Below are 18353 nucleotides of genomic sequence, written 5' to 3' on the forward strand. Positions count from 1 at the left end.
TTTCTGCACATTTTCCTGGAATTCAACTGGGCATATTTGTATTCCTGGAAAACCGATGGGGATCGCCACCAGAATTCAAAAATAAAGTCCTGCAGAGTCTAGAGATGTAAACACAGAGAGGGAGTATTATGGCAAATGTAGCACAATCTGGTCCCTCATGGTTAGCTGGAGTTGCAGGGACAGGATTCAGATTTATCTGGGCTCCTCCCTGGAGGGTTGAGCAAATGTAAGTCCAGGTAAATAATTTAAAACATACAGTTGCTCCTTTTTTCTTTTTTTTTTTTTTAAGTTGTATTTATTTAATGAGACATAAATGTTTAAAGTCAAAGCCACTGCATTAATCAGAAAAAGTGAAACCTAACTCTCAACTTTTGATGTCTCTAGTGAGATGTTTTTTTCCCACTTTTTTTCACTTCAATGCAGTTTGAGTTTCTTGGCAGCTTGTTCTCTTTAATCCAGGTAAAAAATAACATGCCAATACTTCCCATGTCTTTGTCCGTTTCAGATGACATTTGACATTCTTTTCATTTTATGAGGTGTTTTGGCTTATTAGGATGAGGCTGGCATTCGATAGTTAGGGGCTTTTGGCAAAAGTGAAGTTGCACAAGCAGCAGGAGATAATTGTTTGAGAACGTTAACCTGACTTTTTGACCGTCCAGACATTTTAGTGTCATTAAACAGCATTTTACTGTATTAAGCCTGACCCTAACCAAACACCATGGAAAGGATTGGCACGAGCACTGCATGCAATTTGAAAGTTGTGTTATTTACACTGACTGATGAGACCAGAGTGTTCTAACCCTAACACCAGAAAAAATTATTGGTATTGATTGGATGACTCTGTGAAACCTCAGACTGCAGAACACTTGGTTAAGGTTAGGTAATAAAAAGGTGAATGTTAATTGCTATCTCTGCTGTCTGCTCTCTTGTATGAAAGTCAGATATGCTACTGAATTCATCAGTTCATCAACCACATCAGCATTCACTCCCTTACTTCTGGCTCTAGGTATCAGTACTTCCTGCACTGCATGTTGGCCCGTGCCATAATTCTGTGCTGGATACCGTACTGGGTCTTTAGAGGAACTGCACCTTAGCTGCCTTGCTCAGTGATTTTAACTCTGAGCTGTGTGTTGGCTGCTGCTTGGTGAGAAAATCGCAGCCTTCATGCCTTAATGCCATTGACCTACGCAGCAGCACACCTAATGAAAATAAACACATTTTAATTTCATCATACCATTTGTGACAAATTATCATAAGGTTTCAGTTTTGTGAGCACGCCTCTGGACGTAATTCAGTATGATTATGGTCAAAAGTTCATTATAAAAACAAATAGGTGAGATCAGTGTGGCGACACTGATAACAAGGTACTTTTCCTCATCTCTATAATGAATGGAATAATCAGCTCAGTGAAGCTGCTGTCGAATGAACGTCAGCGCTAAACCATTTCTCATCCACACTTCTCCTCCCCCGATGGGCTCATTAGTGTGCTGCTGAAAGCTGCGCACCACTGCTATACAACATATTTATTATTTAGTATCTTTTTTCCCTATTCTTCCTTTTTTGCCTACTTACTTTGTTTGCATTGAATTCTCCTGCACACACTCCGGCCCTGTGTTCAAGCTCTGAACTACTATCGCCTGCTCTACTTAATGTGGTTCTCTGACACTCAGATGCTTTATATTTATTAAGGGGGATCTTAACATGTCATGTTTGTTAATTGGATGAGATCCAGAAATGCTGCTTGGTGTTTGAGATGGTGGGAATTTGTTGAATATTTTCAGAGCAGTTTTCATTAGGTCCGCAGTATGTCAGTGAGTTTTTCAGTTTGATCTTTGTTCCACCTAACTGTGCGATCACACTTAATAACTAACAAACCCCAGAAAGCCTTATGGTGCTGCACTGACACCAGAATAAAAATATCTTCAATGTTAGTGTGGAATTCATGACCTTTGAAAGGTTTGTCACTTTCAGTGCATTTCTCTGACATCTGGATCAGCATCAGCACTGTGGCTGCTCACTGCACTTGACAAGAGATGCCAGAACATTATTGGCTGCTTTATACATTCACTTTCTGGTCCAATAACATTTGCACTGTTGACAGAGATAATATAACCACACAGTCCTCATGTTTAATATGTGGTTGTAAGTCCTTTGCAGTCAGTGTCTGCAGTCTCTTACCACAGCGGACACGTGCTATCTCCCCTGCTGGTGCTCTGCCAGGCCCACACTGTAGCCATCTTTACTTCTTTCCTGTTTCAGGGGTTTTTGCCTTTGGTCTGGTTTTAAGAAAGTGAAGTTGGATTGTGGCCAGGGAACTGACTTTGCCAAGAACCAGACCCTGTCGCCTGAGGAAAGAGGTGCATCTGACTCAATGTTTCTGTTTTATTTTAACAACATTGTTGGATGAAAATTCAGGCGTCAAATTGATGAATTTATTCTTTCAGATTTTGTGATGAACTGCTGCACCTGTCGCATCATGATCCGAGCACTAAAACATTTTCAGCTAAAATTAGACTTGCAGATATTTGCTTGCAGTGTATCCCAGGTGGTTTCACTTATATGTGTCTATATAGGCCTGACAGCAAAACTTGCCAGTGTAAAACTTGTGTGGAAACAGCAAATCAGACCCAACAATATGAAACACCAGTGAAGCTTATTCGAAAACAAAATTTAATGCTGCATCTTCTGCATTGTCCTGCCTATAACAACGTGTCTGCCAAGAACATGTTTGCCCTAAACACCTTGGCTGCTTTTTTTCTGTTTAGGATCATTGTTATGCTGCAGTGTCCTAAAATATGTTTTAAAAAAGCCTATGAGACAGTTCTCTTAAAACAGATGAACATCCTGTACCACAGTGCTTCCTTTACTAAAACATCTGCTTTAAGCTCAGTCATTAAATCCAATGCATTATGGGGTGTTATTTTTGCATTGCACATGCACCCCACACATGCTGGGATGGAATCCTTTGTTTGCTGTTAACTCACAGTAAGAGCGCCTCGTTTTGTCTTGGATATCGTGGAGATATTCAACAAATTAAGCTCATTTGTGTTTTTATAAAGATGTTTTGTCTACAAGTTAGTGTTTTAAGTACATCTCAAGGCCCTTAAAACATTATCAATGTTTTAAGACTGTTTTGTCAGCTATTTTCGGCTGGTGCTTAAAAACGCACTCAATTGCAGTAATCCCTGAAACTTGTTAGATACATAATTGTGTACTCAGACAAAGCTGTGTTTCTTTTCACCTAAACAATGTGTTTGATGTTGGAAAATGGCACATCTGAACAACCTGGACTCTAGGTATTTAGGTTAATTATTCTCTCAGGTTTTATTGTGTACTGTGTTACTGACATTGAGGTGTTTATTAAGGTAGAGGGTTGCCGATCAGAAAAAGGGGATCGTGACCTGAGAGCTGATCGTCAGAAACTCTCCGACCAGCAGGGAACCTGGACATATAGGAGAGAGGTTGATGAGTAATTCAGCAGCTAGCCTCAACATGCCCTTAACCCCTCACTGCTCCAGTGCAGCTGCTTGGTGTTTGCCAGTATGATGCTGTGGTTGTACTGGGGAGTTCCCAGCTGTGAATGTAATTGTGTGCATGTGAAGCAGGGAGCTGCTAGAACAGAGCTGCATGCTCAATCAACTTTCACTGGATAAATAATATGGAAAGAGATTAGTGCCAGCAGAGATTGTATTTTTATTGCATAAATTTGAATTTGTCACCCTCATATTAAGCCGTTGATTTATGTTGAATAAATTAATTCTGAAATTGAATTTGAAAGGAAATTAAATGTGGTGGCTTTATGTAGATTTAAATTAAACTCAGTATGTCTATAATATGACAACTATTGAATGAAACTATGAAACTAGACTGGGATAAAGCATGAACTAGATAGTTAAAACTAATTTGAAAAATATTGATCCAACAACTGGATAGCCTTTTAAAGCTATATTATGTAGCTTTTGCTAAACAGCTGTCCCTGCAGCCACAGGTGTCCGGTATGAGATACTGATAAACACTAAAATAGAGTGTGACACGATCACAAGTAAAGAAGAGAAGTAGTTAAATCCACCAACATCCTCAGATGGTTTAATTTGAAAACAGTTTGAGGCCCAGGGAGGACAAATAATCATGAAACTGAACACAGATTTGTGTAGCAGAGTGTTTTTAGTCTTTTCTCCCACATTATTCATCTCACAGCCCCTCAGACTTATCTTGTGGCACTTAAGGTTGGGAACCGTTGGACTAAACTACATAATGAAATAGTTAAAACTAGCTCCACCTTGACCACCTTAGTGCTAATAAGCTAATGATATAATATCCCTTTCTCCAGAATGTGTTTTACTATTCTACATTGATCAGCACATTCTGCTACTAACACTTCTCTACTTCCACTTAAATAATATTTTGAATCAAACACTTACAGGACTTTTACATTGTTGTATTGGTCGTTTTACTTAAGTAAAGGATCTATACTTCTTCCACCATTGCTTACTCAATTTCCAGTTTTCATTTGTAAGAACAAGGTGTTTGTTATTTCTTCTTTTGAAAGGTTCATAGTCTCGCTTTAATTAGAGCACAGCAAATTGAAACATACAGCTCTGTTATGTCTCTATTTCCTAGCAACAAAGGTAAAAAAACAAACAAAAAAACTTAATAGCTGTCATAATAAGAGTAAACTAACGATTTCAGTGATTCAGCTCTTATTGAAGTGAAATAAAAATACTGTGTACAGTGCTGTCATTTGTCTCATACCTGAGAAATTAGAACTTTGAAAGCTGTTTTTAAACAGCAGTGAACATCAATGTGAAAAACAGGCGCTGCTTGAATAAACTTTACTTTAAACTTTAAGTTAGCAGCTGAACAGATATTCATTTCTTGCTTTTCCAGTGAACAAAAATTTAAATGTTGATTCTACAGAGCGGACTGTCTGAACTAACCTGTGATAAAACACAGATACCGGATTTTTTCTGGCTGCAGTATCTTCTGAGGCACAATGTGCCAAACAGTAAAAGCAATAATTCAATTTGGAGGAAATGTCACATTTTTAGATTTTACCACATCTGCCTCTTTTGGTGTTCAGCACTTCTTGCTGCTCTGGGGCCAAATACAGAACTCTTCAGCAGAGATTATCTAACAAAAACTCAGGCTCATGAACAGGTTGATGCAGCTCCAGCTCCTTTTCTTGCTTTTCCAGTTTGAGCAGCAATGCTGCCAGTTGGTAATTATTAATATTAAGGGCAGGAGTAGAGAGCTTTATTGCCTGAAATGACATCAGGTCCCCTGGCAGCACATTTAGAGGCCGACTGCTACTGAAGTGTTTTGGAGGTGTTGATGCTAAAAAGTAAAAATGTTCTGACATGGCAGCTGCTTTGTGGTTTGATGTATTAACTTTTGTTCTCCTGCTGTGGATACTGCCCACGCACTCTTTTAGTTTCACTTCTTCTATTAATTAATTGTGGAAATGTTTGTTTCTTTCTCAACTTAAAATCAAGAGGTGTAATTGTTATGTCCTCACAATTTATGTACATCGCAACAAAAATAAAATAAAGGTGAGGTGAAGGCTGAATGTTACTCACGCTCATTCCTCTACACTGAAGCTAAATGATTCATAAGTTATTCGTTGGCAGAGGAATTTTCTGATAATATGTAAGTTAATAAAGCAGAGTAATAATGCTTTGGTGATTTCTGTAGATGGTTTATATTCACTTAAGTGCTGTTTTTATTTGAAATGTGATGGTTCCAATGCGGTGGTTTGGGTATGTTTGTTATTAGTAGAAATATATATAACTGTACATCAAGAAACTGCAACATCTGATTATGTGCCCAGTATGAGACTATAAATAGCCAGCTTAAACACAGGCTGATAATATGGAGCTGGGGATATTTTTCCTGATGGCAAAAACATTTTATCGAAAGAGGCATAGGACTCAGTTTGAATGTTAAGGTATAATTTATTCAATCATTTCATGAGTTATTATATAATTATGTACATTTCACATCACAGCATGTAGCCCATTGCTTATGTGCAGTTTGACGTCCTACATTCACAATCAATTAGAATGTAGTTTATATGGGCTATTGTTGTGACAAAGCTCTTTGATCAGACTGCACTGTGTGTGTGTTTGTGTGAGATAGGAGATGAGAGGTGTCATTGTGAGTGTGTGCATGTGTTTGTGTGATGACTACTGGCTCAGCTAGGAGAGGGCAGACAATGACAATGATGATATTCAGTAATACTCATGGCAACTGGGGCCTTAATTTAGGCATGCTGCAGTTACCAAGTACAAGGCCACTGGCAGTCGATACTTAATTTCTGTATGTTTCACATTGCTGGATTTGTCTCCTGAATGTTGTTTACTTACAGACTTAAGACACTACCTTTCGAATTTTGTTTTATTTTAAAAACTTACTCAATAAACAAATCCTATTCAAACCTCAGCAAAGTATAAATATGTCAAAAAAAGTTTTAATTGCTTCTCACGTTGTGAAGAAATCACACATGTGCTTTCACAAATACTGCACGACCTATAACTCATATGATTTGCTTCATGAAAATAACAAGGCTCTCTCTCTCTTTTGCATCTCGGTAATGAATGCAATAATTAGGTCTGTGAGGCTACTGTCGAATGAATGTCAGCATTAAACCATTTCTCATCTTGACTTCCTCTCCCCAGATGGCCTCATTGATTTATCCATTTCCACGCATCCTCACTGTGCATCTGAAATATGCCGCTGCAAACACATCATGAAAACAGTCCTGAATTGCCAAGGGCGTATGGGTCTTTTTAGTTTTTATGCCTTGCACTTCTTTCTGGATACATTTGTCTCATCACCTGCCCACTGCGATGGCCAGATATGATTGTAATTACACCACAGGCTTGCCTTGAAAAGCCCGAACATGCCACAGCCTCATTTGGCAGCCAGTCTTTTTTTTTTTTTTCTTTTTGTCCTGCCAGTTTCTGGTTACAGCTCGAGTCTGCAATGAGAGCAGAAGCTGATGCTGCAGTACATTGGCACCACTGCAGGGAAGGCTTCTCATATTCAGCTTCATCTTCAAAGGGTTTTCATTGTTGTTGGAAAGGCTAGTGACAAGTTGGCACTCTGGTGACATGCCCTGTGTTACAGGGGCGAAGCAGAAATATGTTGCCTGCTATGAACTCTAATCATTGTTGTAGCCAACGGTCAGGAGCTCGCACATCTCCCAAGGTTATGAACAGACAGGTGAGATATCAGCTGCAATGAGAGAAGTATTCTTAAACCTGCTATAATTGATATTTCTATCATAACAAATCAAATGACAATTAGGGTTTGCTTGTGGAATTATCACTTGAATCTGCTCCCCTCAGCTTTACAGAGATTTAGAGTTTCTGCTCATTATTTGGTTGTCCCACATCTCTATTGTTTTTGTTCACTCTCATTTCTCTCATAGTGTTGCTTTCAGCCACAGCAGGCAGCTACTGTACACTACCTGCTCAACACAAAACAGCAGACAGACAAAGTTAGTGACTGGCTGGTGAACAAGCGCCAGATATTTCCCCCAGGACTTAGCAGAGACCTCTGTTTTGGGGGAAATTTTAGTGTTTTTTCCAACCTGTGGAGGGAGCTCCTCTGACTTTGACTCCCAAATACACCGACCTCCATGACACTCATGCAGTGCCAGGAGATTTAATATATATCTGTATGTACAGTATATCTACTTCCTGTACTTTCACATCCTGAGACATGGAGAAATCTCCACCATGGCAGTAAATATCAGAGAGGATGGGTGATTTAGGTTGTGATTGCTTATATTCCTGTGTAGTCATCATAGTTAACTGCTTTTGTAGGGTCTGTAATTCTGTTTTGACATGGTGTTCAACCTACAGAGGTAACACAGGAAAAGCAACAGAGAAGAGATTCCACTTCCAGACGACCAGATCTTAAGTAGATGTCAGCATAGAGAAGACAGAAATGGTGAATTTGAAATTATACTGTGCAGAAAAAGCGTGACGATATTAGGTAGGCAGATAAAAAAATATATGAATGAATATGGATCTGGGGATGGGCATGTTTTTCAAAATAGTCTCTATAAGCACATAATTTAAATAAATGTACTTTTTTCTCTCCATCTCTGCATATAAGTTTTATTGCACTGTGCAAAAAAAGTTTAAGGTGCAGTGCAGTAAACATTAATGGCCAGGCAACATTTTCAGTACACAGATTTCTCTGTTTATGATTTGCTTAGAATTTTATCAGCTGAGACTCTCACACCTAAAAAGATTAAGCTTGGACATCAAATGAGACATGCTGAGTTTCATTCTACTCAGATCTCATATCACTGCTCACAAGCCATGCTTTCCCCCTTTTTTTAAGGCTTTAATACACAGCAAATGTTTTGTAGGCAGTGTGGCTTGGTAATATTGCCCACAGCAGGGACAGAATTTGCAAATGGGACAAAATCAGTGTGACGGCCAGGGAAGAGCCATCAGTCCAGACCTTCGGTTGTTGCACCGCAGGCGTCTGTTTCAGCTATAATTCTGCCCAAGGGGAGGAAGTGTAAAATGTTATGAACTGAACCGAGCGACACAATGAGTTATTAAATAGCATAGGTTAAAATATATGCTTGTTTGTGACTGCAGTTATAGCTCAACAGCACCTTTGTAAAATGTAAATACGCCGCTGACTTTGTTTCACAGTCAGCTCTAAAAGGGGCTCAAGACCAATGCGAGCACATTTAGTCCTGTTTGAGACCAAAATACGCGATAAACAGTCTTAAACCAGCTACCAACAAGTGTACAGTCTTTCTACTAATCAGAGGTTTGAATGTTATTATGTGCTCTACAGTAGTGTTGAAACAATGAGTTGATTATCAGAATATTTTTATAATTGAGCATTAATAACAAATGTTCACTGGCTGTAACTCCTCAAATGTGCGGATGTTGCTGCTTTCCTCTGTTTTATATCATTGTAAATTACATATATCTGCACTTTGGACTTGTTTAGACACTGAGCATCTGAGATATTGTAAAGCCGGTTTTATAATTGTGCTTTAAGGGATTATGGTGTAGCAGTCCCTTTATGGACTGTGGCAGCTACTCAGATACAACATGACGTCCTCAGAAACTGTGACTGGTCAGCTGTGGCCTCTTGTGTTTTATGTGCGGGTTTCAGATACAGATGGATATTGTTGAGAATGAAGACAGCACTCAGGGAGTTGAAGAAGAGTTCAGTAATTTTTTACTTTTCATTTCAACACATCTGTCAAAGCCATCTCCACTGCAAACTTTCTGCACACATCAATCCCCCTCTTTATTACAGAGAATGACGTTGGCAGTTTGTTCAGTAGTCAAGAGAAGGTGGATCTTTCCATTGTTGCTTGTGTTACAAATTGAATGAAATAATGTGAAGTTACTGTGGGGACTATAATAGAGGCTGATTGTGGTCTAGTCACATACAAACCACCTGTGGTGAGAGAAATCTGACACTGAATTACTAATGAAATCCTGCACTGAAGGTATCTACGTCATAACCACTGTTAACCTCTTCTGTCAGCTTAAGGCTGCCTCTTAAACATTAGTGATTTAAGCCACTAGCCACCTTTTTTTTCAGTGTGTCGTTCTAGCACAGAGCAACAGGAAACCAACGTGGCAGGTTGGAGAGTTTCACATAGTCTTTACTCAAAACTTTAGAATGTAGAGAAAATAGAGAGGAGTGATGATGATGCTCTCATGTAAAGTGCTGAATGCTAACATAGTCGGCTAAAATACTCATAAACCAGACGCTGGCCCTGCTTCCTCTACTGTGACTCCCACTTCATCGGAGGTGTGCTCTGTAGTGCGCTAGTATTTTATTACAGAACACACACAAATGTGAATGTTGACATGACTAATATGAATTAAATGGACTAAATTTAATAAGAACACTAGATGAAACATGTTTTAGTCTGTAGTCTGGGGCAGCTGCTGTGCAGGTTTGTCAGACTGCTGTTTGACTGGGCAGAGGCTGTGTGTAATGTATAGCATCAGTAATGAAGAGTATTAGGACAAATTTGTGTAAACCTTAAACAAGGATCAAGATGAGACAAGTGTGAGTCAAACTATGTGTGAGCCTGAGACAAGCTGAAGATACCACAGAGTGCAGAGTGTTATACTTCAGTCGGCCTTGAGACATTATCACGTAACTATACTTCATTGCCCAGCAAGTCTTTGTGTAGTGTGGCCTTGAAAGCTGTTCCAACATCTGATTCAGCTCCATCACTGGTCAATAGCAGACTACAAAGCGTCTCCATCACAATCATCGAGTCACATTGAAATGGTGGTGTGTAGGTGGTGCAGCATGACATCTTTCTCTGTTTTTTCCTCTCACTCTTTCTCTCTCAGCCTCTCCCTCTAATTTCTCTCTCCATGTGTGAGAGTATGTATCAGCAGGCAGACACACAGGGGAGGAAAAAAAAACAGCTCAGGAGCTGGCATTAATTTGAATGCATTAACACCTCTTAATCAGCCTATGGTAAGATTTTTCTACTGTTTCATGGCCAACCCAGCAGGAGCCTGTCCCACATACTCTGACTTATGACATCAGCATCGCAAATATTTTAAGGGCAAAGCGGCCCTCTGAGTTACAGAGAGGGATATGGAGCAGAAGCAGAGGCGGGGACGCAGGAGAGGAAGGATTCGATCCGGAGCAGGCAGGGGGACGTTTGATTCAAAGGGTAGAGGTGTGGATCAATATGCCATCTTTTTTGGCACACACTGTAATTCAGTGGTGTTGGGAGGGGGTGGGGCAGGCAGAAAGGCTAGGTTGAACTTGAATAACCTTCTGAGGAAAACCTGATTTGGAGACATGAATAAGGATTGTTCTGCTTTCCCTCAGCAACTACAGCCAGTTGGCCCTTGAGCAAGGCAGTTAACTACCAGCTGCTGTTAGTGTGGAGCTGCTGAGAAGATGCGCTGCTGGATGACCGCCAGGGTATGAATGCAAACCTCCGACTTTACTCCCCCTCTGGTGTTGCTGTATAAAAAAACACTTTCTTTCCCTCTTGTTAAATACGCACTTGGCAAGAATTTTGTGTAAAAAAATACACTTGCTTAAACACAAAATGGTGCCACAGCAGACAAAAGCCTCCCTTTCCAAAGTAAAGACATCACATACATTTATCCTGACTGCTAAAATGAAATCCTCTGTTTGGTACGGTCACGTCTCTACTCACAGAAAGTGATGAATTGAAATTTAAGAATGGAAACTGAACTGTCAGTTAAACTGATACAAAAGAAGAGACCAGTCCTGAGAAAAACAGTGACACCAACTCTCTTGTTCCTTGGTACATGGTCAACAGTTGTGACCATACAGGGATGCTGGAAAGTGAAGTTTAGATGTTTTAAAGTTACCTCTCAAGCTTCCAATTGCTGAATTTCATTGGCTTTTTCAACAAGCATATACAAGAAAACAACCACAAGACACTGTTGACACAGGTCAAACCCTCCCACCCACATACAGTCAGTAAAGACAGAAAAGAACAGAGAAAAGTTTGCCAGTGTAGCAAGTAAATGCCTATGCACGTTGAGATATGCTATATCTCTAGTTTCTGTAGCAGCCATAATGTGAATGTCCACACAGGGTTATATTGTGCCAGTGTCCAATGAGTGCGATTTACAAAATATAACTTTAAAATTAAATTCATATAGACAACATTTGGATTTGAACTCTCTTCTCCAAGGTGAAGGAGGAGGTCAGTGGTCGCCATCTTGACAGAGGTGATGACATCATCACTGCTGCGGACTACTTTCTCCTGACAGTGCTGACTTGACAAGTTTCAACTACCTGAAACAGAAATACCACCAAAGTTACTGCACATGCACGTAACAAGAGCTGTTTAACGTCTTCTACCTCGGGCCACCAACTTATCAATCACCTCTCATAACCCTTGTGACAAGTCAGAAGCACTGACTCTTTTTGTCAATGCAGGGTTGTGTAAATACCTAATTGTGCATGGCGTCATTTTTCAAGGACGACTCCCGAGCCTCTGTTACTGTATGACTCTTCTTATACCTCCTAAACACTGGTGCAGCTGTGTTTCAGCTGATGTTTAGCAGCCTGCTGATGCTCTTGTACCCTCTCCAATCTTAATGAAGTCTCACAATCTGGTTTCTTACTTGCTCAGGTGATTCTTCACCTTGTGGAGCCGTGTTGCCTTAGACACACTCCAGGCCAATACTGATAGCTGTGGTGAGAACACGGAAAACACCTGTTTATACTGAAGATATGAGCCCATATCTTCAGTATAAACTATCTAACCTGTGTGGTTTGAATTATTTAGGGCAAATACCCCACACTTAACCTTAAAAATAATACAGTTATTGTAAGATGATACGATTTTGGATCATTTGGTGATATTGCACAGGGGTGTCCTCAGTTTTGTCATATACTGTACATACTACTGCCTTTGGAGAACAAATCCTCCTGCTGCAGTATCTTTCCTCTCAACCTTCAGTCTTGGTTCGAGCAAATCCTTAGAGGAGTAGACTGCCCACTCTCCTCGGAAAAAATAAAACACAGAACAGAAGTTTTTAAGTGTCTAAGGTTGCGCAGCTTTTTCTTTAGAAACTTGAGTATGATCCTTCCCACGTTTCCATGAGTGTCAGCCTTTTTTACATACTACACCCCACACAGTGTTTTGGATGAAAGTGTCCCCGAGATGCTGTAAAAAAATATATCAAAAAATAAGCTTGAGCAGCCAAAACAGCTCCCAACAGAGAAAACACTCAAAAATTAATTTCTCATCCAGAGTGCTAGTTTAACGGCATGAAGATAATTCAAGCTTTGACCAAAAAAAAAAGCACCCATAACAGCTGTCAGTATGAAGAATTTAAATATTCTCCATGATTTATGGAGTGCTGCCTCTACAGGCTTAATCCAATTATTCTGGGTGCATGGCAAACAAATTTCTTGTAGATATAAAGTAGGCTGTGTCTCAAAATAATAATAGTACAGCTTGTCTGAAGCGTCAATCAGGCCCACTGTCCCCAAAACCCAGATCAAAATAGATTATTCTTTGTTCTGTTCTGAAAGGAGACCAGCGTGAGCACATTAGACAGCAGGTAGCCTCAAACAGCCCATGCTGGCTGCAAGATGGTCTCTTCATTTTTACCATTAAGAGGCATAGACACTGTGAGTCAGCCTGGCTCTGTTTTTACCGTCTGCTCCTCCTGTGCTACGGCTGCTGTAGGGCCCCTAAAAGATTCTTCTCAACTGCCTCCAAATCAATGAGACTCACGCAAGTTGACTGTGGTAGTTTCTCTTTTTTGGGGAGGGGGAATAACCTACTTTCAGTGAATAGTGGATATGGTCTACCCACCCATACAGACTATGCACCATTTTACGCAGGTTTATTGTTTCCATTTTATGGCAGTATGAAATAGGCTATCGATTTAACTTGTCCTATTTCAACTTTTGCCAAGATTGGATTTTTAAACGAGCTGGGCTGGGCATCTCCGGCCGACCCGCCTGGGAGCGAGAGGATCACAGGGACTGTGTGACTCGCAGGTCGGAGTGCGCAAAGCAACGCGCCCCTGTGATTCATCCGCAGTTTCCAGACGGTGCGCAGGTGGAGGAGGCGAAGAGGAGAGGAAGCAGCCGCGCAGGACGGACGGATGAAACGGCCAGGGATGTTCAATACGCGCAACATTTATTCCACCTAAGGAACGAACTGTTTTTTCTTCCCCCTCTCTCGGTGTTGCATTGAATTGGAACCACTGGCTTGATTTGGCGCAGCTGTAACCCATTTTTCCTCCATGACAAAAGTTTGACTGTTAAAAAATGATGTTCTGCTCCGCTCCTGATTTTTCATGCAATGCTGTGGATTCCGGCGTCAGCGTAAGTGGCCAGTCATCACTTGAGAAATAGCTGCGATTCTTTCGGTCTTAATTTCGGTGCCAATTCCAGCAAACAGAGGGCTTTTATTCTCGCACATCATCATTCGCCGGGATTGCATCCATTTGAATTAATGTCGCACTCCATAATGGACTTCCTCGGACTGTACTTCTTACAGCTGGCTCTTATTGGTAAGTTGACCAACACTTGGAATGTAATTCAGTGTAGTTGAACTTGTGCAGAATGAATGCGTTGTTCTGCGGGTGGTCGCTGCAGCGCGTATTTGACCTGTTTTCAGTCTGAGCTTCATGTTCATTAGTGCAACTGTTCTTAAACGAGTCCTTCTACGCGCTTGCTTTTTGGTAAAGTTGCATTTTGAGATATTTCCTCTCCTGCAACATCGGCCAGTTGTGTAAATGTGAACGGATTCACTACTGGGTGCCGGACAGAGCAGGGATAATTGATTTTTTTCTTCTTTAAGAGACCACACAGAGTCTGCTCTGCCAGAGTGGACGGATTTTCTCCACTCAGGAGATGCTTGCATGTCTTTTCTCAGCCACATAGAGCATTTCTGTGTGTCAGCCTGGAGGCAGCAGCCCCGTACACACACGTATATAGAGGGAGAGATAGCGCGTGAATTTTTGCCACCAAAGCTGCCGCCGCCGCTGCCGCTGCTGCTGCTGGTCTCCAGTTTGACTGCGAAAATGCCAATGCAGACAAGTGTGTGTCAAAGTGTTTGTGCGCGCACGTGTGCCAGTCCGTGAGGTTGGATGTGCGCGTGCATCTGCGTGCGTGCTTTTGCAGGTGAATTGTGTTGTCTGTAGGCTGTGTGTATGCTGGGGGCGGATCGGAGTGGCAGCCTGTGTGTGTGTTTGTGTGTGTACGTGCACGCGCATTTGTGAACGTGTCTCTGTGTAAGGAGCCTCAAACTGACCAATCAAAGTGGTGTGCACAATCATATCAAATAATGAACTCATGAGCAATGACCACCAGCACAGCACACACACACACACGGATTTTTCTCTACTCAAATCTATTAATCATGTTACCTGTACACTTCTCACTGTGCCAGCTGGTGCAAGTCATTTCTTATGTCAGTGCTGTTTTCTGGTCATCTAATTTCAAATTCGTCTGTGGTAGCCCATAAACTTTGACTTTTTCTGATTCTGCTGCATTCTGTCCTGCAAAATTCTTCCACCATGGTGAGAAAAAAACCCTTCCTGCAGAGTGAATGCGGGCTGGAAACAGGATGTTCGGATGGAGGGATTTGTATTTGTGAGATTTATAGCCTTGATGATGACAGCTCTACATCTCAGACTCCATTTCCCTTTGCTGCAGCTGTGATTTCAGCCACTCACGAGGTACACTGAAAGCAGCCTCGCATGCTGGGGGCGCACTGGCAATTCTGGATCTCTGAGACAAGACGTTCCACCACCTCAAACCCTGAACACACACACTCCCCTCAACTGCACTTACTGTACAGAAAGTGATGCTGTATCCCCCCTGTCTTCCCTTGCTTTTCACCTCATATGTAAAGCATGTATCACAGCGCTGTGCTGTCACTCAAGACATGAGCCGGGTGGGTAAGTGCAAGCAGGATGTGAGGAGGAGGAGGGGGGCAGTCAGTCCTAGGCTTTTCTCCACAGATATTCTCACCTTGTCAAACAGATGTGTCAAAACGGCAGAGTCTCTCACCCAAGGCCTCAAGATCCCATCCATCAGCCACACAGGGAGGCACAGAGAGATGGGGGGATCAAAGGAAATGAAGCAGCTTTAGCCTGAAGGTCAGAGAGGGTTAGAGGAAGGTGGTGGGTTTGAATCCAGGGGGGGGGGGGTAAGAAAGACTGATATGAGTTATTATTATACGTTCAAGTTCGGCACCTAATGTACATATGTGCAGTTGCCTGTTGTTTAACTTTCCGCTGATGCATTTCCTGTGCTTTCTCATGCAAAGTAGTGCAATGCCACTTGAATCTTAACTACGAAATCAAACACTATGTGAAAAGAAAAAGAAGCTACTTTTGATTAATGTGTTGCATTTTCTTATTACGTCCAACTAAGAGCACTCGAATGTGCGAAAAATGATCTCTAGCTTTAATGGAGCACTTGAAGGCAGCATCAGTTCCTTCAGCAGATTCTGTCAAAGTGTCCCTTAGCACACCTACCAACAATACTCACTTCTAGGTGTGTGTGTGTGTGTGGACTGGCTTAGCTACACTTACAAGGACCAGCACTTGGCAGCTCACTCTCCTTATGAGGACCTTTTAGCTTAAGAGGAAATAAAGGCTGTTGTGTGTGTGTGTTTGTGTCTGCGTGCAGCTCTCTTTTTTTGCTGCAAATAAAAACATTCTTCTCTACAACTTGCCGGACCAAACAAGGCTTTAAAAAATGCCTGCGGAGACCAGAGCTGCAATAATATCTGTCCAATCTAATGAATGTCTCTTTCTGACGATGCGTGGTGTGTAATGTGGATGTATGCAAGATTAGCGTGCTGTGTTTTTGCATTTGGTTAACTTGCGGGGGTAAACTCAAGCAATAAAAAAAATGAAGGGAAAAAAACAAGCCTCTGTTTACTTCAGATTAAAATTAGCATATTTACTGCTCAGTCTTGTGATGCTTCAGTGATTATCTGCCCGCACTGTTCTGAACGTTTTGCAATCATTACTGTAATTAGTTGACCAGGTTTATCTGCATATTATTCTTCTCTAAGTGGTAGGCAGTAAATGAGCACACCCTACCTCACCATTTGCGACATGGCAGAGGGTTCATACTGTTTTACATATAGTGAATAGTGTTATATGCACGGCGGTAATTGCCTGGTATGAAGCAATGATCATAAACATAAACGGGTGACTACTTGAGGGTGGTATGTATATTTTTCCCAGCATGAGTTGGTGATGATTGGTTCCTCACAGGAGCAGCAATAGCAGAGGGAAGGTGTGAACAATTCGAGAATGCATTAAACCGCAGGAGCCCTACATGGAGGTGAACTGGTGCAGCTGCAGATTAGATTCATCGGGGTGAGCAGCCACGATCACATCATAAAGGCCTAACGCACTGAAAAGGGCATCCACTGCTGATTTGAGGTCAGCCTGTTTTGGCAAACAGCTGATTATGTATAATCTGTTTGAAAATAGTATCTGTCATCACTTACATTCAGTGGGAAAAAAAGAAAACAACAATCAAATTGCAGACATTGAAATTAAGCAATTACATGTTGAATTGCGAGAGAAAATGTTTTTAGAGGAAAAGTCTCATTTTGGTCCTAAAGTTATTGGATGTAATTAAATTTTCCACAAACAAAGTGTCATGATGATGATGATACAAACCAAAACAAGTGAAAGGTATCCTTAATACCCTTTCAAAACAGTGCAATGTTACACTGAGATGACTGATATTATTGTCATTATTCAACTTATTTTGCACCATCCATCATTCTCTATTGGAATAAGTTGTTGATTGTGTCGGTAAACTTCTCAAATCACTGATTGGAACAAAACAGTCATTATGATTTCATATTTTAAGGACTCTAGACCAAAGTAAAAGTAATTACAGTGTTGAGACTATAGCATTGAGAGTAAGCTGACTGCTGATTACCATTCCTCACTAGGTAATTATTTACTGATTAACTTTCTGGTATTGTTGAATAGATTTTTAAAGTAGACCTTGCATACTTGGCTTTGTTATCATTGACTGCAGTAGAATGGTTCCATCTCTAGAAGAAAAGAAAGCTTCAGATCCTCCTAATGCTGTTAGATACTGATAGAAGTTAGATGTTCACTGAATTCCTGGGCTTTGATTTTCATGCAGTTTTGTGATTTTTTTTCTCCTGGTTTTTCCACATTTTTTCCACCGACTATAGAAAGTGACCTCTTACGTTTTCTTTCCATTGTATCATTTGACAGGCTTTACCTGGAATTGTGAAGACTAATAGCAGTTTCTCCTTTTAGAAAAAGTTCTCAGAGTTTAAATTGTAGTTCAGTTTCATTCTGGTGAATTGAAGCCCCTGTCAGTGTAAAGAAACTGGTCTGTCTACTCATCTCAGATGGATTCCTGTCTGGTTTTTTATTGAATGTCAGGGCCAGATGGTGAGACTGGACTTAAAGAATAAAAGTTTTACTTCTTTGGGACTGATACTGTTGATGGCAGGGATCCACTCTGATCCTCCTCCAGATACTGACCTTTTTTAGCAGATCAGGTTTTGGTCATGATGTGACTGATCCAGATTAAATACACTTTTTTGTCAGTGTTAGTATGAGATATAATCTGACTGATACTAGATTTTTGAGGCCTATGCTAATACTAATATTTTGGGAGATCCCAGAGATTTCTATATATATATATATTTTATCTTTTTGAACTATGGTCAAGATATCTACTGAGTGGCACATTTTACACCTGAAAGAATTATTTGTCAGTGCTCTCAGGTGCACACATTTATGTAATGGTGATGTTTTTGTTTGTAAATCACCTCAAGCCTAGCCTGGCATGTCTGTACTCCAATT

The 18353-nt window shown here is 40.8% G+C and overlaps 1 protein-coding gene across 1 annotated transcript in view; it reads left to right on the forward strand.

Annotated features, from left to right (window-relative positions):
- The first annotated feature begins 13151 nt into the window (after positions 1-13151).
- Positions 13152-18353, forward strand: part of gfra4a (GDNF family receptor alpha 4a) — a 116447-nt gene continuing 111245 nt past the window's right edge. Inside the window, exon 1 of the mRNA XM_018666276.2 lies at positions 13152-14039. Within this exon, the coding sequence (XP_018521792.1) occupies positions 13982-14039 (58 nt within the window). The 5' untranslated portion in view covers positions 13152-13981. The remainder of the gene's footprint in view (positions 14040-18353) is intronic.

This window comes from Lates calcarifer, linkage group LG19, assembly GCF_001640805.2.
Source record: "Lates calcarifer isolate ASB-BC8 linkage group LG19, TLL_Latcal_v3, whole genome shotgun sequence".
Lineage (NCBI taxonomy): Eukaryota > Metazoa > Chordata > Actinopteri > Centropomidae > Lates > Lates calcarifer.